The 20,745-nt window shown below is 42.4% G+C and overlaps 2 protein-coding genes across 6 annotated transcripts; both read left to right on the top strand.

Moving 5' to 3' along the window:
• The first annotated feature begins 131 nt into the window (after positions 1–131).
• Positions 132–6,339, top strand: LOC117737873 (protein FAM53C-like). Its single transcript, XM_034544104.1, has 5 exons — positions 132–181; positions 2,224–2,473; positions 2,588–2,648; positions 2,739–3,568; positions 4,941–6,339. The coding sequence occupies exons 2-5, from the start codon at positions 2,390–2,392 to the stop codon at positions 5,193–5,195; spliced, it is 1,230 nt and encodes a 409-aa protein (XP_034399995.1). The 5' UTR covers positions 132–181; positions 2,224–2,389; the 3' UTR covers positions 5,196–6,339.
• A 377-nt stretch (positions 6,340–6,716) lies between these two features.
• ctbp1 (C-terminal binding protein 1) lies at positions 6,717–18,946 on the top strand. Of its 5 annotated transcripts, none has more exons than XM_034543118.1 (11): positions 6,717–6,898; positions 8,002–8,050; positions 8,365–8,508; positions 12,941–13,095; positions 13,356–13,500; positions 13,581–13,787; positions 14,049–14,263; positions 14,988–15,118; positions 15,210–15,337; positions 16,594–16,711; positions 16,832–18,946. In XM_034543118.1, the coding sequence occupies exons 3-11, from the start codon at positions 8,448–8,450 to the stop codon at positions 17,007–17,009; spliced, it is 1,338 nt and encodes a 445-aa protein (XP_034399009.1). In that variant the 5' UTR covers positions 6,717–6,898; positions 8,002–8,050; positions 8,365–8,447; the 3' UTR covers positions 17,010–18,946. The 5 variants fall into 5 exon arrangements, with proteins under 5 accessions (XP_034399009.1, XP_034399013.1, XP_034399011.1 ...); XM_034543122.1 differs by having other exon boundaries at positions 6,746–6,898; positions 8,365–8,502; XM_034543120.1 differs by lacking the exon at positions 6,717–6,898 and adding an exon at positions 7,045–7,167.
• Positions 18,947–20,745: the final 1,799 nt, after the last annotated feature.

The raw sequence follows: 20,745 nt of genomic DNA, 5'->3' as shown, positions 1-20,745 counted from the left end.
TTTTTGGAAAAGTATGCGCTATATAAGTATTGTGGGGTTTCCTCACATTGCATTTTTTAAGGCCGTTCTTTCTGAATACCTCTGTATTGGTACGGTCCAAAGGCTATAAATACCCCACTAATCTGCTCTCAGTCCGGTGCGCAGTGTTCAGCCTCGGTTGCTAAGGAACCACTGAATGCAGGTAATACATCAGGACAGCTGTAGCACGTTAGCTTTCAAACGGACTGCGTAACCGAGCTAATGCTCCGTACGTGTGTCAATGTCCCTTTTCATATTTTAGTCTACCGAATCATTGCTGCAACCGCGTACAATGACACGCCGTTAACCGGTAACGTTAGCAGACCGAGTGTCAGGAGTCGTGTTATCGACTAGCGCTAGCTAACAACACCGGCTAATAGCGATGCGCTCCACGGGCTGCATCGTGCTGCTGAGCAAGCTCACTAAAACGTTATACTGACACAAACATCGGGATACGATGAAGCCTGTACGTCTGTATAAAAGGTCCTACAGTATCAATGACAAACGTGTGTCGTGCTGCTAATGTTTTGGACGACGCAGCGTTAATTAGAATTGTCAAACATAAATGTGTTTTTATTTTTTTGGTAGATTAACGTTAGAACGCTACGCGACACTGCCTTACACTTATTTGTTGTTTTGCACGTTAGTAAAGACTGTGTCTATAGGCCAGAACTGCTTAACGCTAATTATCCGTACTAACGCTACGACATTTATAGTTGTTGTGCTACATGTGTCTCGCTAGTCGTTTTAAGAAATATCGCATAATTCATACACAGGAACGTTTAACGTGCGTGATGTTAGACGAGATGCTGAAGTTATGTTAAAGTTGTACACCAGCTGGTGGTTGACAGCACTGCTCCTGGCTGTTTTAGATCAAATGGAGCCGGTGGGGTGCACAGCTCTTAACAGTGGCTGCTGCCACATGATGAGGTTTAGCCTGTGCTGGCGAAGTAGCATGTCTTCTGGCATGTGGAACTAGGCTAGCGATGTAGCACCATGTTTGCCACAAGGAGGAAGGCCCTGGAGGCCACATCTGACTGCCAAAAGCCAGTGTTAATTTAAAGCCTCTTCAATGAGGACTCTTTTGTATTAACCGTTTAAATTCAGATTAAAGACCCCGTAAAGTTGATCCACGTTTATGTTTCAATATGTTGAGGCTTGTCTGGCTTGAATGTCAGCATTACATGTGCTCTAGATTGTGGGTGCTCTGCACTGTTAAACTGCAGTGCAACAGCCCAAACAACATGCTACATTTGAATGCTGTGGCTAAAGTGTACACATTGTCTTTCATGTTGTAGTTTTAGTCTGAGATATGTGTCTGTGCTGTGCAAAGGTTTGCTGGTATGGTACAGTGTGGGTGAATCTTTAGAGATGTTTGTGCATTGAGTAACCGTTGGATCTTAAAAGCTAACTGCTATTTGCATGCAAAGTAAATATTAGAGGAACGTGGACGCAGGTTGTCTGGCCCTCTGCTCAACATCACACCATTTTGGCTTTCCTTGCTAATCTAAGCCCCTGAGACCATGTCACTGTTCTTTAGTTCCCCTTGCAAAGATACTATGGCATGCCTCCAACCCCTATCCCCATTCATTTTTCCACACACTTCCCCCATCTTTTCCCTTTTCGTCTCTCCCTCCCCCTTCCATTCACTTCACAACTCCAACTCTTGACATTTTGTTGGACCCAACTGACTGATTGTGATGGCATTCCCCCAGAGGATTTTAATGTAGACATACTCTGCGTTTTCTTTGACTTTTTACTAGTCCATGTTTGTAGTACCAGTATGGCCCAGTTCACTGTGCATGATGGAATGTGAAGTGTTTCTTTGTTCTGGCTCTCCTCATGCCCATGTGTTCCCTCTCTGCCTTTGTGAACATGAACTTCTGCCTTTCATGTGTGAATGAGGCAGCATGTAGATCCTAGCCTGGGTCATGTGTCGCAATGTGGTCAGTACTAGGAACACTTTTTTTCAGGCATTCTGTTCTTTCTGTAGGCTTTTCTCCACGACAACACTTATTGTATGTTGGAGGAAAGTCGCCATTAGCAGATTTTACACTCTTATCAAAGGACAGATCTGTCTATAAAACATACATGCTAATGTTCAATCAAGTTCATTTATTTAAATGAAGTGCTTTCTCTGTAATGTGTTCAGTAAATTATTGCCATGTCATTGACCAAATGATCCCTTTTCATCTGTCCCTCTAGGTGGCTTAAGCATGACGGTGGCATAGTGAGGAAAGCTGGTCAGTCTGGCTGGTTGAGGTGTAGAGGGGACACCACAAACCACGCCAGTATTCTGACTAATACAATTTCCACTACCCTCATTAAATCTCCTCATCTCCATGTCTATCGCTGGATTGTTGCTATAAATATGGTGACTCTTATCACAGAGCAGCTCCGTAAGCAGAGTTTGGAAGAGCCTTATTACAAAGTTTTCTCATTCAATGTCAATGTGGTAAGTTGGATACTAAATCTTGTTTTTCTTTTAAAGGGCTTTTTTTCATTTTTTGGACCACTTAGTTTTATGTGTTCTATTTTTTTCTTTTTACGTTTTATATTTCTGTTTCAGTCATTACCTGCAGTCGGTTCCAGTCCCACAGTCTCATGGAGTCCTTGTAGATCATCACAAGGTGAGTTCATTTAATTAAGTACAGTTTTTGCAACCTTTCGGTGGAGAAATCTGCCTGCCTAATCTCATGTCTGTCTTTTGGCATTTTCAGAGACCAGCTCAGCTACACACCAATCATCCAAAGCCAACCCTGTGGGTGATTCCTGTGGACTAGACTCCCCATGGTGTCGTTCCCACTCTGGCGAACCTCTCCAGAGACCAGAGGTTTCTTTTTCAAACCAGGTTTTCCAAAGCTCACCACCACCACCTCCAAAACGCCACTGCCGGTCACTCTCTGTTCCAGAGGACCTGTCTCGGTGTCGCTCCACCTGGCATCCTAGTGCATCCAAGGTTTGGACCCCAGTCAAACGTGGCTGCCAAAGTGGAGGAGCATCTAGTTCCAGCTCTGGAGCCAGCTCTTTGCCACTTTGTGGTCCCAGTTCCTCTTTCACCTCTTCTTCCCTACACTCATCTTCTAGCCCTACCTTCTTTAGCTTAGCACTGTCCTCTGACTCGCCACTACCATGGAGCTTCTCATGGGACCCCTGTGACAAACTGAAAGGAGCCTGTTCTGCCTCCTTTGTGACTCCTTCCTCCTGCTCCTCCTCACCAGCTCCCCTGGTTTCCCACTCAGTCCTGCATCGGCGCTTCTCCCTCTCCCCTGTGCACATTCAGGATTCCTCCTTGGTGCTCCTGCCCCCCCAGCCCTCCCCTGTTTCTGCTTTGAGATATAGCTGTCCTGGCATTGAACACCCAGCCCTGTCTTCATCTCCCACCTCAGCCTGCAGCACACCATCCTCCTCTAGGCGCGATCTGCACCTGGCGCTGCCGCGTTGCCACTCGCAGCCCTGTGACATGCGCAAACCGCGCTTGAAGAGGCGCCATGACCCAGATGTTCTACCCTGCCCCAGGCCAGGCCTTGACTTCAGCAAGATGACACAGGTGAGTAAGAAAGCTCAATATGCTGAAGGTAGTTTCTGTCAAGCTCCTCATTGATGGTAACCGTGTGTAATCAGAGGGCCTGGGTTTAACTGTCCTATGGATCTTGGAGGGCAATGTAGGCCCATGGTAGTACCCCATCCCCAGCAATTCGGCACAGCTAAACTATTCAGCTCTCTTCATTTCAGACTGGCGTTATTGTATGGATGATTGGTGAAGGAGTAGGACCCCAGATCTGTTTCCACAAACTTGTCTGTCATGTCAGTGCACTCAGGTTTGGGTTCTGGGCTGTGATTTTGGTGCAGGCAAAACAAGTGTCTCAAGCTGCATTTTTTTCTATCTCCACTCGGCAATGATGCACTCTGCTGAAAACAGTCCGAGTCAGAATTTGACCCGTTGATAATTTTACTTGTCAAAGGTTTCCTTGGTAGCAACCGCCTAGTAAAGCAAAACCAAGTTGCCCACTTTTTACTTGATGTTCACAGTGGCTCTCAAAGCAAAATCCTTAAATGCAGACTCCTTTTTCTGCACACGTTCTTCTGCATGGTGATACAGTAAGAAGAAAATTGTTCCGACATGAAACTAATCACAAAAGGGTCTATGGATTATTTTGACCAGGTCATGATTTCTGGAAAGAGGCATTGCTGTTTTTTTTTTTTTTTTTTAGAGCTTTGAGTGCCACTAGCACCTTTTTTAATTAATTAATTTTTTTAAGTTCCATTATTTTCAAGGTATAATGCAGGCATATCTCCCTCGCAACAAATACAATCTAGATTGATTAATGGTACTACAGTTAAAGGAATTTTGGGGTGACGTGTCAAGTTATTTTCTAACTTATTTTCTGCTAATATTATGTCACCAAAATGAACCACCCACAAAATTAAAATGTAGGTAGCTAGAAGGTAAAGTATGTGGGCTTGCTCAAACACTCGTGGTACTTTCCTACGCATTCTAATATATGAATGTAAATGTTTCAGTTTATGAATGGGATTAAATGCTATTTATACAAATTACATAATTTTAGACACTAGTTTCTAGAGTAAATGCTGTTTAGGTTGATACTTTGCTTGTGTTGGTCATGTCGCACGCATCAGACAAGACCATTAACTCGATCAAAAATCTATACTTAACCAAACAAACAGTCACTACATCCATGCAGACTTCCTGGCATTGCAAGTGATGATGTCACTGCACCATCTATACTTTATTATATTTTGGGTGTGTGGAGATGTATCAAGCTGATTCCTCAGCTGCATTAATGATAATTAGACTGGTCTGCAATTAGACTGGTGCGCAAGTGTTTTGCCACATGTTAAATGATAGAATTGTGACATGATGACAAGATAATCATGACTCTTCCTCTTCTCCTGTGTAGATTGGTAATCACGAGAGCCTACTGTGTGGTACAGGTGTCTGCATAGTTCCAGTGTCTTCCCAGGCAGAGCAGTGCTCAGCCTTCTCCCCTGCCGAGTTTCTGGGACGAGCCAGCATTGGGCCACTAAGTGAAAGTGAAGAAGATGATGATGATTATGATGATAAAAGAAAAAGGACTGCAATAGACGGCGAGCAAAAGACTGCTTTTGAAAGAGACTGCACAGAACTGGACTTAAACCTTATAGAAGAGAACTGATCACTCCTTGACGCTAGAGTGTGATAACTGCATTCAGAACTATGTTAAGCACACTTGTAGGCTTTGTCCATTCTTGGAAGAGTCCTTGGGAACCTGCTGCCCTTCTAAGGCATATGTTTAGATTTCATGATCAAGAACCAAGCAATTAGAAGCTAATAAAATTACGATGTTATGATTGTAACACTTAGTTTAATATTCAACATTTCACAAAAATGTCAGTGCCTGCGTATTCAACACCCCATAGGGAAATGTGCACGAGCAAATAAGCTAGTTTTATTGCGCACAGAATTTTGACTAATATTTCATATTCAGAAAAGTCTTAATTTACGTTAACTATTGGAATGCAGCTTAATTTCCTTACAACTCGTCATAATCAAAGAACTCTGTATACTGGAGTTATCAGAATGTGCTTAATGTTTCCTCACAAGTGATTTGAGTACACAGTAAAAGTCAATAGAATAGACGTAAACATTCCTCAGTGCGCAATCAAATACTGGCAATGTATTTCTGAGAAGCCCAAACAACATAAGAATACCAATCTATATGTTAATGGTCTCATGTATGTTAAATGGGACACATTCCTGGATTCCACTGCTATTCCTTAAATCCACCACAGATATTGTCTTTTTTTTATCTTTGTTGTCTTGTCTTTTTGAGAGTAACTTCATCAAAGGGAAATGTTTTTTTATAGGGAAAGGACAGCGCTCCCTTTTTGTTCACATATTTTCTTTTTAAGAGTTCTCAATTGCTTGAAAATAAACAGACCTTCAAGAATAATACTGCGTATACTATAAACTGACCATGCCTTAAGCTTAAAACAGTTCTTGGTGCTCTGGTCTTCTTTTCACAGCCATACATTTTTGCAATCTCCATTTGCGCGAATTCAGATATTTTTGATGGCACATGCACTATAACAGTCAATTGAATAGTGGAATCGATGCTGCAGCGGGACTCTATAGGGCACAATGTATGGTACTGTACAGTGGTTGGAGTGAGTACACACATTGAGCCAATTGAGAGTATGACAAAGGCGGAACTGATGTAGATGATTTGGTGGCCTTTCAGAAATTATGTATTTTCAGCTGGAAATACTACTGTTGCACAATTTATGTACAAATAAAATTTAATAGAGAATTTTTTTTCCAAAAAGTGTATTGTCTTCCATTCACAAATGTTTCCTGCTCTCCCGCACATCAGGGGCCAATAGATTAGAACATTATTGTGACACCTAGTGGCTGAGTTTAGTATAAGACGTTGCATAGAAATGCATTAAGTCCATTCTGACTTTACTAACTACAATTTCTGTTGAGGGCAAAACAAAAGGTTTCACAAAAAGCTTAATACAGCTTGCTTCAACTGAATACAAATAACGTCTCTTCCCGAGGCGAATACCTGGATGGATCTCTGAAAAACTTAATCGGCGGATGAAGCGAAATCCTCCATAATTTAAAGTTTTAAGTTTGATCATTGTATAAAGGCGGCATGTTGCTCTGAAAAGTTTTGCAGATGTGAGATTGAGATTGCCGTTCCGCCGTGGACAGTGAGGGCGCTCCTTGCAGTCCACCGATGCTTTTTCACAGACTGTCTGACCCCCCCACCAACAGGCCACTTCCTCTTTTGTCTAATTTCATGGCGATCGGGAGAGAGGGAACGCCACCGACTCACGCACACTGCCTCAGCACTCTCGAAAGAGTTTATCCGGGGTAAATAACTGACATTACTTGCAAGATTGGGTCACTGGGTTTTCAAAGTAGTTTTCTTTGAATTCAGTCATGTAGACGACTCACATGTTCCCTGTAGACTTAACCAACTGTTTAGCCCGTGGGTCAGATATTTCACATTGTAGCGCCACTCGCTGATAACAACTCGGACGAGCTGGGCTCCCCCCGCCGTTTGCAGCTCTCGCTCAGCGGCACGCTACTTAACGGCGCAGGCGTGCTAACTTTAGCAAGGCTGCAAGCGCCTCATAAATGTAGCTATGGTTTTTTTTCTTGACACGCGTAACAAGTTTGTGGCAGCGAAATGACACCAAAATGCTGCGCATCTTCGGGAGTTGGCAGGGAATTGTAGTTTTCACTAAATGAAGCTACTTTAAAGTCCTCGACTGTTTGTGTTTAACGTTAGCTAGCTAACATCGGCTAGCTAGCTCCCGTGCTATGTATGTAGTTAGCATCAGCGTTTCAGAAGTTAATACCTCAGAACAAACACGTTAATTGAGACAGAGTAGCCGCTTAATACGAGCTGAGTGACTTTAGTATTTTAAGGAACGTGTACATATTATTCATCATTCAGTACCAGAAGCGGGTTAGCTAGCAGCATTAGCTAGTTAACGGTCACTTGGCTGCTAACGAGAAGCTAATAGTAGTTACACTATTAACGTCAAGTTATCGGTACATGTCGTAACAGCGTCGCTATTTGACCGGTGACTCCGCCGTGTTGTCTAAGGTAACTGGTTATTGTATGAGAGAGTGGCGTTAATATTGCAAGAGAAAATAAAGTTGACCACAAAGTTGTAATTCATGATGGACAGCCGTTAACAGGTTAGATGTAGAAACACACTGGAGGTTAAGCCACTGTTACTCCTCACGAGCCACTACTGAATCAGTTAGAGACACACAGTACCTTTTTAACTAACCTCGGTTGTCGACCGGGGTTTCACATAATACTAGTTACATTTCATTGACTTCTCTGTTTGAGTCATGCAACATGGCGTTATTGTCTTGACGCCATGTGTTAACCAGACACCTGTAGTGATACTGTAGCATTGGCATGATCTAAAATCAATATGCCCTCTCATTGTTTACAGTGGAAACGAAGTTGTCAATCTGACCCGCACAACGGACTCAGTTCTCCAGGTGAGTCACTTGTCTGTCCCTGGGTAAATAATCCTATATAACCAACTTCTGGTTTTCAATTTGATGAATTGTGAATTCTTCAAATTTATAGGTATCCATGTTTTAATAGTAACACGTGACTATACTTTTGTCATACAAAGAGGAAATGTAGTCACTGCTAGTTTTCAACAAACCAAATTCAAAATACAGTTCTGCCACCTTTTCTTTTTCACAGTTTTGATCACTATTTTTTTTTTTAGTTCATGTGGAAATAGAAAGACAGGAATTATGATTATTATGTTCTTGACTATCTGTTTGTGTGCGTGTGTGTGCAGGTGAAACTAAGTGGACGACATTAAAAGGCCTCAATTGGACTTGGATCTGTTCTTCTCTGGCCCAGGTTCAGACTGCGCGGTCTATGGCTCTGATGGACAAACACAAACAAGTCAAGCGGCAGAGACTTGACCGCATTTGTGAGGGTGAGATTTATACTCGTAAACAAAGTAAAAGTAAGAATTTAAATTTATTAGGTATATTTTGTTATGTTTATATAAAATAATAAAAAATAAAGTTATACTTTGAAGGCCATCAAGTCAGAAAGTTGAGCCTTGTATTTATGAAACATAATGATTGCAAATATGTGAGCTTGTAAAACACAATATTTTACCTGCAACTATCAAGGCAGACCAGAGTGAGGGCAGATTTGAACAAAAAAAAACTTTGAAATGTTTATTTAAAAAAAATTTAAAACCATATGCTGACAGTTCTATAATATGTTATATAATGATTCCCCGCTCTGGGGATATTCTGGTGTTGATTAAGGTTGAAAAATTATAATAATTAGATAAATGTCCAACAAATAAGACAAAATTCGCCACCTAGCGTAAACTGCCCTCTCCCTAAGGGACTATTTCACAGTTTTGCTCTCTTCTTCTTTTTCTTCTTCTTCGTCCTTGGGTTGACTGGAATTACTTTTTTCCCAGAACACAAAGGGATTGTGCTTTTTTTCGCCAATGTCCACTCAGGGCCTCTGTACATTTGAGGGTGAAGCAGGTTGCTGTTTGTCAATTTATATTTATTAAATTGGTATGCAAGGAAGGTACGGATGGAAGTGATGCACTGTATTTCATATTGAAGAAAACAGAAAATAAGTAATTGTTATATTGCTACACAGTCATGGATGGTACGGTTCACATTTCTATAAGAGACAGTATTCTGAGCTGTTGTGGAGAGTAGATGGTGGAGATCAGACATAATGGTGTGCTAAAATGGAGGGAACAGTCTGGGTGAGTCTCTGGAGACGGGTGAGAGGGAGAGGACAAGGTGAAGGGTCGTGGCCACAACTACAGGGAAACGGTCCAGCTGTCTCTTTAAAAAACGACAACAGCCCAAACTGCCCTCGGCCTCAGCCTTGGCTATGCTAATGAGGTTAGTGCTGGTTGGCTGGCCCTCAATGAAGCTGATTGGTGATTGGAGGCTGTGCGTGGGGGAGGGGCTGGGCGTGGATGACAGCTGGGATCCAGCCAGCCAAGAGCAGGCTGACAGAGAGAGAGGGAGAAAAAAAAGAGCGATAGAGGGAGAGCAAGGGGAGAGAGAGAGAGAGGAAGACAGGCTCACAGACTTCATAATGCAAGGTTAGGCCTGGTGCCCGTGTTTTCTATTTTGGCATGTGTTTTAGAAATTTTTGACGTGTTGTGGTAGAGATCTACGGTTTGTGTGGAGCAGCTATGCGTGTGCAGTTTCCCTTTTATGTTCAGTACGTATTGGTTTTGTCACAGCCGTCAAGAAGGAACTGAATACTCGTGTTTGTGTGTGTATAGCTGCGTCTGGGTGGAGTATCGCTGCTTGCTGCATTATCATCGTTTGCTGCCCCTCCCCCCCTCACCTCCTACTCCTCCAACTGCGGCCAGAGGGAGAGAGAAGAGGAGGAGGGAGTGAGGGGAAAGAAAGGGAGAGGGAGGGAGAATGAATGAATCACTGAATGAATTGTATTGTGTGTGCGGCCATGCTTGCGCTTAGTAGGCCTCGGGTATGCCAGTGTCCTATACTCAAATTACTCTTTGTGTAGGCCTACTTGTATATTTCCAGAACTACTTTTTCAGAGGGGTCTTTGTGATAAATCTCGTTGGGTTTTTCTACATAGTAAGTGGCTCTTTGTGCCTTCAGTGTGTAGCAGTAGGCCTGTTAGCATTCTTGAGCCATCTGCAATAATTGTGAATCATACTGCTAAATGAAGTGCAGTAGAGAAGTACATTGTAATACATATTTATAACTGTCCCAGGCAGTATGCGTTTCTTAATTTGTGTGTGCTTTACATGGGAACATACATTGGGAAATGCTCAAACGCCAGGAGGAAGTGTTCACAAATATTTGTTTTCCACCCTCGGCGACCAGCTCCCTTACCTCCTCTGCAGTCTCACCATTACCTCCTGCCCTCTGTCCAAGTAAATGTTCCAGCTAGACACACTCCCCCACCCTGGGACATACAAACACACACACCTGTCACACAGCAGGGGCAAGATAGTGTTTAGTGGTGCATGTGTGGGGCCAGTCCAAGCCAAGAACTGCAGAGAGGGAGAGCTGTAAAAGGTATTTGCAGATATAACTATAATTTTCCCCTCATTTCATATCAATGCATTGGCCGAAATGTGGCAGTTATTTATGGCATTGATTTGTGTTTGACATGCCCCATTTCCTTTGTTGGCATAATGGTAAGTGACCATGGTGCACATGGGCCAATATGCAGATGTTCGCCAGTAAGGTCTGTGTCTGAAGAAAGGGGAGAACCAGAAAAATAAGAGGGACTCTTGCAGACAGGAGAATTTAGGTCATGACTCAGACCCCCTCATGAACCCCCACCGCCTCCTCTCCAAGACCCCGTAGTTTTCTCCACCCCTCCCCCAGCCCCCACACTCCGTCCCCTTCTCGTCCTTGCCCACCCCCTCTCTGTGTGCACTTCTCATACAGTGGCAGGTCAGGTTCCCAGACTTCTGCGTCATTAACCAAAATGTAACTTTCCCCTTATGAGTGGTCTAAGGATCCGAGTAGAACAGAGATGGATCAATGAAAGCTGGATGGTGTTTACTGGTTCCAGGCATGACTAAACAGCTGGAGTTCAATACCAAATAGGCATGGATGCTGGTAACCCGTCGCAGATTTAAGCTTCCACACTACTACGTTTTTGTTTAAAACCAGGGTTTTAAAACAAAAACAATCTCCGTCCACACAGACGTTGCAGCTTCGTTTGCAAAATGATGACTAGAAAGCCTAAAAACAAATATCACATCACTATTCACATACACTGGGCATGCAAGTGCCGGTGTAAACAGGAAGTAGATTGGTTGCTTAGTTACAGAAAATCCGAAAGAGTATTACCGTAGTCTTTAATAATGAATGGTACTGCTTGATACTTAAGATCATCCTCTAAACTCTTACTCTATAAACTCAGACATATTTCGTGGAAGATTCAAGAGGTTTTGCTTCCTCCACATGTTGGCTGTAGTAAGATTATAAAATACAGAATTCAAACAGCTGCTAGTTTAGACAACAAGGTCAGCAATGCCTGTAATCAGATTATCCATGTTGAATTAACCTGCTAGTCAATCGATAATCAAGGGTGTTTGTGTTCTTCCGGAAAAGGGTCATGTGATATGGGCGTGACAAATCAGGGAAGGACACGTCGAGATTTATGACCCAATCAAGTAGCGAATGCGGGAGTCTACAATTGTCGTTTCCAACCTCATGCGGTTCTGCCGGTCCACACTAGGAGGTAACCCCTGGCGTTTTAAACGTATCCCATTTTGGCGCTCTAAAACTCTGGCTCAGTGTGGACACTTGGTGTAAACGTAGCAAAAGACATGCGTTTTAAAATGGAAACATAGTAGTGTGGACATTGTCTTAGTTACACATAACTTTTCTAACCATACAAAACTCTTACACACATCATCCTCGTAGTTGCCTTGAGGTGTTGGAAAAATCAATGAGTTATTATCATCTAAGGAGTGTGGCAGTTACGACTGTTAACTTTAGATATGTGTGCAGTCAGATTTAGTTTAAGTGTGATGACTTTCATCACCGTGGGAAGTCCAGACTGTCATTAATCTCTAGCTCAACCTTGCTGGTTCTGAAATGTAAGTGGTTGGTAGCTGTGTCCATCAAGGTGCATCCGAAAGTTGTCACTGCAGTAAGTAGTGGTGTAACGGGCCGCAGTTGATCCGTGAACTGAATGGATCCCCCACGCGGTTCCGCACTTATGTGAACTACAGATAAGTTCAGCCATGATATTGTGAAATAACGTTTTACGGTTGGTATCGGATCAAATTCAGTAAATATATGCGATCTGGAGATCGACATTGATTCTGCCTGAGTAAATCTATGTTGAAATTGATAGGAGAGCTAGTTAACGTTGGCAGCACTGAAGCTAACAGCTAACATATGAAGGTTCCTTTGCGTTATGTTATGATGGGTTCATGCTCCATTCAGTAAAATTATATAATGTTATGATTTGTTCAAATGTAAACTTGTAAATGTAGTTTTTGCTGTGAAACTTGAATACATACAGTTGATTGAAGGAGCTGTTTTCACAGCAATATAAAATGGTTATTATAGAGGAAATTATAATTATCAGTATCCACGGTACAGAAACAGGATTGGGCACTTGTAAGTTCTATTATCTCCTTTTTCCTCTTCTCTGTAGACCTGATCCGTGATATGATCAGAACAGTGGCTTTTTGTGGTTCATTGTATCCCTATCCGTACGTTTTAGATTAAAGCATGTGTTCATTTGACTCTGTTATTTAGGTAACTTTTAAATTATTTAAGCATTTTTGTCTCAGATTTGCAATGGTTATTGAATATTAAACCTCTTGCTGATTATTATCATCATCATTATTCTCTTTCTGCCGGACTCAGGTATCCGACCCCCCATCCTGAACGGGCCAATGCACCCACGGCCCCTGGTTGCCCTGCTGGACGGGCGCGACTGCACTGTGGAAATGCCCATTTTAAAAGATGTGGCTACAGTGGCCTTCTGCGATGCCCAGTCCACACAAGAGATTCATGAGAAGGTAGGAATGACACCCATGTACATACTGTGATCCTAATCCATGAGGCCAGAACACTCAAATCCTTAATTCTTTCTGATGTAGTATGAAAGTAATTAAGATCTGCGCTGTACCCCCAAAAAAAGCTGCCTCTTTTATTCTATCAAGCAGAACGGTCTCCATCACACAGTCAGTCCCTCAGTTGTTGAAGTGGTGTCATATTTAAGTTTTAAATGGAGTTTAATGTAATATAAAATGATTTCTGATGCATTTGTCTTCTGTAGGTGCTCAATGAGGCAGTTGCTGCCCTGCTCTACCACACCATCACTCTGTCTAGAGATGACTTGGAAAAGTTTAAAGGCCTTCGTGTTATTGTCAGAATTGGCTCAGGCTTCGACAACGTTGACATCAAAGCAGCTGCCGAGCTAGGTGAGTGGGTGGAACTTTAAACATATTATCTGCACAGAATAACACAGAGATATTAATATTTATTTTAACTGGTCATCCAGGCATTGCAGTCTGTAACGTGCCAGCATCGTCTGTGGAGGAGACAGCCGACACTTCGCTATGTCTGATCCTCAACCTGTACAGGCGAGTCACCTGGATGCACCAGGCCCTCAGGGAGGGAACCCGTGCCTCCAGTGTGGAGCAGATCAGGGAGGTAGCTGGTGGTGCTGCTCGAATCCGGGGTGAAACGCTGGGCATTATCGGTCTAGGTGAGTGAAGAGTGTGGACGTGGATGTCTAGATTTGTTCGGGGGCACCAGCGCCAGTTATTCTAACATTTCCTTAAATCAGGTTATTTTTTAATAAGGTTATTTTGTTCTCAAGTGCTTTAGGAGCTCTGTTTAATTTAAGCTTGACAGTTGATAGTCAGACTAAAAGACCCGTTTCAATAAAAGGCTGAGTTGTACTTTATTTCCAACAAAGGCACCACAGCAGCTGTTAATAACCTTACCATTTATCTTTGTCTTCCAGGACGTGTTGGCCAAGCAGTGGCTCTGCGGGCTAAGGCCTTTGGATTTGGCGTGATTTTTTATGACCCTTACCTGCCTGATGGTGTGGAGCGTTCACTGGGCCTGCAGCGCATGGCCACTCTGCAGGACCTTCTTATCCACTCTGACTGCGTATCCCTGCACTGCAGCCTCAACGAGCACAACCACCACCTCATTAATGACTTCACCATCAAACAGGTGTGTGCATGAACAAAATGTTGTCTTGTGTTGCAACATTCTTAAATGTTGAAGTGTTTATACAAGGAAACATATAATCAATGTCTTGTAAACTGGATGTAAATAATGCAAATGGCCATCTCATTAAAACAAAATTAGGGCAATTAACTGAACATCTGAAATGTGTTTACGTCAATGGTTTTGAGTTTTGTTTTATCAAATTTAAAAACGGATTAAAAAAATCGCTTCAGTAAGAATTAGTTGTAGAATTTATCAAGGAAATACAATAAATTATATGCCTGCATCAGCTAAGTAAATGACTGTATCCTAATGTAATCCTGGCTTTTTGTTTAACAGTGTAACGGATAAAGAAATTTGTTCTGCTGTCAAGTTCAATATTCAGAACCCTGAACCATTTATATTATCATCCAGACCAATTGGTTGGTATTCTGCAAATACAAGGAGCAAGCTCAAACATTACCAGCAAGAATTGGCATTCTGTTTTTATATGCTGCTTAAAGTCCTGACTCAAACCGTAGCTGACAATGTTGGAGCTCAGTTGTATAGAACATCTAGAACATTTATGTTTGTTCTTAACCAGTTGTTGCTTCCATATTTTAGGACTGTCTGTATTATAGAAATAGAAAATATTTGTGCCATATTATTTTAGTCTGTGCTTTCAGCCTTTTTTAGTATGGCTTGCTCCCCATAGTTTAAGCATGCTGTTACTAATTCTGTGATACAGATGCGTCAGGGAGCCTTCCTGGTGAACACGTCAAGAGGTGGTCTGGTTGACGAGAAAGCATTGGCTCAGGCCTTGAAAGAGGGCCGGATACGAGGGGCTGCCCTGGACGTCCATGAGACGGAACCTTTCAGGTAACCATGATACTCAAGTGACAGCCAATAGCTGTGGCTGATGCACAACTTCAGCACTCTTCTCTGTAATCTCATTTCTTTTTCCGAACAGTTTTTCAACAGGCCCTCTGAAGGATGCCCCCAATTTAATCTGTACCCCGCACACATCCTGGTACAGTGAGCAGGCCTCCGTAGAGGCTCGCGAGGAGGCAGCCAGGGAGGTTCGCCGCGCCATCACTGGTAAGACACTTCTCACTGAGCAGGATCAAGCCTGTTGTAGTGATAAATTATAGATGCAGTAGTCGGGAACTACACAAATCCAACTCCACTGCAAGTTGTAATGTTTTCATTCTGTGAACACTGATTGGTTGGAGGGTGTACAACATTGATGGTGATTTACAGAAAGGAATAAATGTATAAAGCTGTTTTTAAAGAATGGTGGATGATGCCTTGATTACATTATATGAGTACTTCATAATAGGGCCGTACCGAATAGTTAAAAGTCTCAAAGCTTCAGTCACGTTGACATTGGAATGCTGCGTAGTTTCAGTTTTCTTTCTTTTTCTTTGTTTATTATATATGAACAGATTTCAATTTTGCACAGTTGCAGATACAGATTAGGCTACACTAATGTTATGGGTATTATACTATTTGTAGATTTTCTTTTATGGGCAGCAAGCGGGAGAGCAAACATTGGATCGCAGTGACAGTTTTTGAAAGTCTAGACACCAACAAACATGGATTGATTTTTGTATTTTGATATATGCCCATTTAAGTTTTTTGGACTTAACAATGCTCTGGAATTATTGACATTGTTTGGATCACAAGTTATAAACAATCCTATGCAGCCACCACTGGAATCTAATATCATACTATTCACAAAAGAGCCGGTTTGTAAGCGGTACCTGTAAGTTTTCTTCACATCACCTGTCTCTCCACCACTCTGCGTCAGTGGGAAGACTAAGTCCTGAACTCTGTGGAAAGTGAAATCGGAGGATATTCATGGTCATGTGCCTTTGCCTGTGCAGAATAAATGCATTGGAGAAACAGTGAATCGTGTAGCCTAATCTTTATCTGCAACCGCAGAAACACTGCGTTTACACAGAATAAATAATTATTTTTATTTTGTTTATTAGGGTCCGAGCAACTATTAGTCCCTATTTGTTTTACCTGTATTTTAATTATTCTTTTATTTTTTTAGCTTTTAGGATGTTATAAATATTTTATGTTAAGTGTCTTTGAATATCACGAAAAGCGCTTTATAAATTAAATGCATTATTATTATTATTATTATTATTATTAAATAGGCTGCGCAGTATTCAAATGTAGATTTAGAATTTGACAGTCAACATTATGAATGTAGCTTCAAACTATTTGGTACAGCACCACACTATATTGAAGTTAATTATTGGGTACAGCCCTGAAATAAATCAGGTAGTCAAAAAAAGTTTTTCACCAGAAAACCTCTGAGTAACGGCCTGTTTCCCCCATTCAAGGGCGAATCCCAGATAGTCTGAAGAACTGCGTTAATAAGGAGTATCTGATGGCAGCCTCTCAGTGGCCCAGTATGGAGGCAGCCACTGTTCACCCAGAACTTAATGGAGCCACTTACAGGTGAGAGAAGTGGGTGTAGAAGATGAGACCGGACAGGGTAACACTTCAGGATGTTCAAAAGATTATAATTTTTTTTTTCAACTCAAGCAGCTATTGTAATTTTTTTTTCATCTGTTTCAGATTTCCTCCAGGTCTGATCAATGTTGCAGTAGCAGGGGGTCTCCCAGGAGCTGGTGCAGGGGTTGAAAGCCTCGTTTCAGGAACCCTGCCACACGGCATCACCCCTGTCTCCCACCCCCCTCACGCCCCTTCCCCTAATAAGGTCGAAGCCGACAGAGACATCCCCTCTGACCAATAGCCCCCCCTGCTGCCACCAGCACATTCCGTCGCCTCTGGAAACCCCCCAGCATCAGACACAGCCCGCCCCTCCAGTACATCGGCAGCACCAGTTTGACCTGATGTGGATCTACACAGTCTTGTTCCTCAGATCACATAACCAGCCCAGGAGTGACCTATCCACAGCTAGCCCCATCCCACCAACACCCTCAGAACACACGCACCACACACACATACACACACACACACACATACATACATACATACATACATACATACATACATACATACATACATACACACACACACACACACACACACACACACACACACACACACACACACACACACACACACACACACACACACACACACACACACACCCCTCCATCCCTGTCATCCTTTCACCCACCCACCTGCCATCCCCCTCTCCCTTTCACTCCCCCACAATTTCAGCAATAACTGTGTTCTCAAAGATTCAATGATTGGATTGGTTTATATCCTTAGTTGGCTGTTGTTTTAATGGAAAGTTGACCTGTTGTAGTTCTAGGTGTTAATGTTTTTTTGTTTAAAAAAAAAAAAAAAAAAAAAAAAGATGAAAAAAAAAATTGATATAGCATTTCTGACATGAGGCTTTACAGTCTATTGCCTCCTGCAGTCCTCCTCTGACCGACCAGTAGAGGCAGAAAGGTTGAAGCCCCCCCTTTGTACATTAATGGCTCATGTTACTGCTCTCTTCTTCTTTTTCTCTTTTTTTCTCCCCCCCTCCACTTTTCTTGTGATGGGGGCAAATGTGTACTAAAGTAAACCAGACAGAATCGCAAACCGTACATCCTGTCCTCCCCACCAGGCGTCTAGCGACCCCTCGGCTCTGTTTGGCCCTTAGCTCTCCTTGGCACTGTTGTCCTCTGGCTCAGCAGAGGGATCTGTAATGCAGTCAGTGTGGAGCTCTATCAGACTGTAACGTTTTTGTATCTGCTCAGCTCATACGCCATATGGTGATACCCAACATCCTTTGCCACCTTTTACTGCTGTGACCGTCTAGTTTTAGGACAGTCAACGCTGTATTTACACATGCTTTGCCCCTTATGAATTGTTTTGTCATGAGATGATAGCGTTATATCAGAGAGCGCCTGGGCATGAATTTCATCTCATGCTGGAGTGCTATGTGAGGTCTTCACACAGTTTGCCCACAAAGAATCGAATGCAGCAGATTGTTCTGGCTGTAAAAACAAGAGCTTGCCAGAAGCTTCGCCAGCAGAGGGCGCTGTCTGACTGCTCGGAGCTGTGTGCTGAGAGTTGCACACAGCTACTTTCAGTCACGGTTAGCTGTAGTGATGGAAAAACATGATCACACACTGCCAACATTCAGAACACAGGACAGGTGACCAGGGATCGATTACCGCCTTATTGTTTTATAAGAAATCACTGCATCCCACCACCACCCTGCAAAACCCACCCACCCACCCTCCACTCTTCTCACACGGTCATGGCCCACCCTACTCATCTGCTCATGAACCAGTATGCATCCACCAATTCCTTTTACGCGTGAGGGAACCATAGAGTTTAGTTTCCCTGTAGGAGCAAGGGGACAGTGTTCTTGCATGCTGGCTTTGTTAATGACAGTGGTGTGTGAGTGTGGGTGGGGACGTGTGTGTGTGTGTGTGTGTGTATGTATGTATGTATGTATGTGTATATATGTTCCCTCACCCTGTTATGATAACAAGCTATTGTCTTTCCAAAGGAATAGTCCCTAGGAGTCACTCTTTAACGCTGTTGCCCTGGTGTCAAGGAAACACCTTTCTAGTACCTCAGTAACAGATATTGAATGTACCGTGCATACCCTTTTATTTTTTGTACAGATTTTCTAGATACTTCTTTACTGTTCTTTATCAGAAGGATGTGAAATTGTAGCAGTAATGATACAATAAAAAAAAAAAAAAAACATTGCCCCATGAACTGAATTGACAAAATCCTTTTAGGTTCGCTATAGGTCACTGAATACTCAGGCTTTGAAACCAATGCGTATCTTTTTGCCCTTTTCTTTTATTTCTTCATTGTGGATATTTCAGCACAACGCTTTCCCATTCTTAGACTTCAGTCAGTAGTTAATGTGTTTCGACCTCCGTCTTATTGGCTATTGAAAAAGAAGGAAAAAACAAATGGTGGTCGTCGTAGTCTGCTTTTAAAAAAAATATAAACTAGAACAGAAGTAGATGCAGTTTTTTGTTTTACTTCCCTCTTCATTGTCAGGCTGCTCTATCTATAGTGCATGTGAGGTATTCTTTTAGGGGAAATACTATTGGCTTAATGAATTTGTGTCATCTTGCTGTTTCCCTCTGCTCCTTGGCCTTTTCCCCCTCAGAGTGTTTTCAACACGCTTTGCCATTTTTGTCGTGGTCAGTTTCCAGTGATGTACAGTTTTCCCTCAGAGTCTATGAGAGACATGGAGCATGTCTGTGTCCTGAGATGCTAGGCTCCTCTGTCATGTGATGAGTATATATTTTTAAAAATAACCCCCATAGTTCGGAATATGAGCATAATAGTAATCTTAAATTTTGCTGTTGATGATGATTATATATATATATATATATATATTTTTTTTTTTCAGTTCAGCAGTGCACTGTTATGAAAAGCATTCTGTTTTATTGTAGGATTTAATTTTTATGGATATGCTGTCTGTGTTCTACATGTTGTACTGAAACATTTCGGAGAAAAAACAAGAGATCCCTCTACTGGTGATTTTTTTATTTGTCTTATCCCAACTGTCTTTTCCAGCTGATATCCTCTGGGCCTTACTTATTCTCTCCCTGTAAAAATAGCTGTTATAGAAAGTCGCCATGGAACCACTCACTGCCTTAATACAGTTGACCACAGTAGGTAAAGTCAGGAGACTCATCCAGCTGAAAAGAACGGGCCACAATCAGGGCTGCTCCGCAAAAAGCTCCTCACACCCCGACAGGCCTAAATCTGCAGCACGTTGCATTTCCTTTTCACTGATGAACCACATTTAGCCTCGTTTTCCAGTGTGATGTCTTACTGCGCATTGATAAGATGTTATAATTTTCTTTTTTAACTTCGAACAGTTCAAGTCACCCCGGCCCCGTGTTTGTGTGGAGGCTAACATAAGCACAGTGCGTATGCTCACAAAGCCACAGCTGATATTTCACTCTTGGATGTGAGAATGCCCCCGCCCACCACTACCACTCTGAGGCTCTTAAAGCATCTTTCACAGTGCTGCCGGAGCCCCAGTGGGGCTGGGAGGGGGAGGGCACTGGTGTGGTCTGTCAAAAAAAGCAGAAAATTACGATGAGAATCGGTCACTTTTTCTCTCTCAGGGTTCAAATGCACACATATCCTTCAGCAGTCGCCCTCTTTCTCATGTCCCTTGTACCAAGTCTTTCGCCCCCAGAATGTAGAACACCCTCCTCCGTTTTTAGAAACCGCTCTACTCGGTCCCCCTTTGTGCACAGGTCTGAACTTATTTTTTTCTGTTTTGGTTTCTTTTGGCACTGATATCTAACCATCTAACAAGGAATGAATGAATGAATGTGTGGAAGTGACTGTAATGTTAAAATTGGGAAATGTATTTTTACAACATGTGAACATTTTTTTCCACTCAGTGTGAATTGATTTTTTTTTCTTTCACCAGACTGCAAAAGAAAAAAGAAAAAAAAAAGTTCTCCTGTAACTAGGCTCTTAAGCTTTATTTTTGTTTTGTTTACTTTTTTATTAGAAACAATCATGTTTGTGATGGT

Source organism: Cyclopterus lumpus, chromosome 10, assembly GCF_009769545.1.
Source record: "Cyclopterus lumpus isolate fCycLum1 chromosome 10, fCycLum1.pri, whole genome shotgun sequence".
Lineage (NCBI taxonomy): Eukaryota > Metazoa > Chordata > Actinopteri > Perciformes > Cyclopteridae > Cyclopterus > Cyclopterus lumpus.
The sequence above is the reverse complement of the archived record's forward strand: the minus strand, read 5'-3'. Positions and strand labels throughout refer to the sequence as shown.

Coding starts and splice junctions, on each gene's coding strand:
- LOC117737873 (XM_034544104.1), top strand. CDS start 2,390: ATGGTGACTCTTATCACAGAGCAGCTCCGTAAGCAGAGTTTGGAAGAG. Junction 2,474..2,587: donor TCTCATTCAATGTCAATGTG/GTAAGTTGGATA, acceptor TTTCTGTTTCAG/TCATTACCTGCAGTCGGTTC. Junction 2,649..2,738: donor TCCTTGTAGATCATCACAAG/GTGAGTTCATTT, acceptor TGGCATTTTCAG/AGACCAGCTCAGCTACACAC.
- ctbp1 (XM_034543117.1), top strand. CDS start 9,447: ATGCTAATGAGGTTAGTGCTGGTTGGCTGGCCCTCAATGAAGCTGATT. Junction 15,338..16,593: donor GGTTCGCCGCGCCATCACTG/GTAAGACACTTC, acceptor CCCCCATTCAAG/GGCGAATCCCAGATAGTCTG. Junction 16,712..16,831: donor CTTAATGGAGCCACTTACAG/GTGAGAGAAGTG, acceptor CATCTGTTTCAG/ATTTCCTCCAGGTCTGATCA.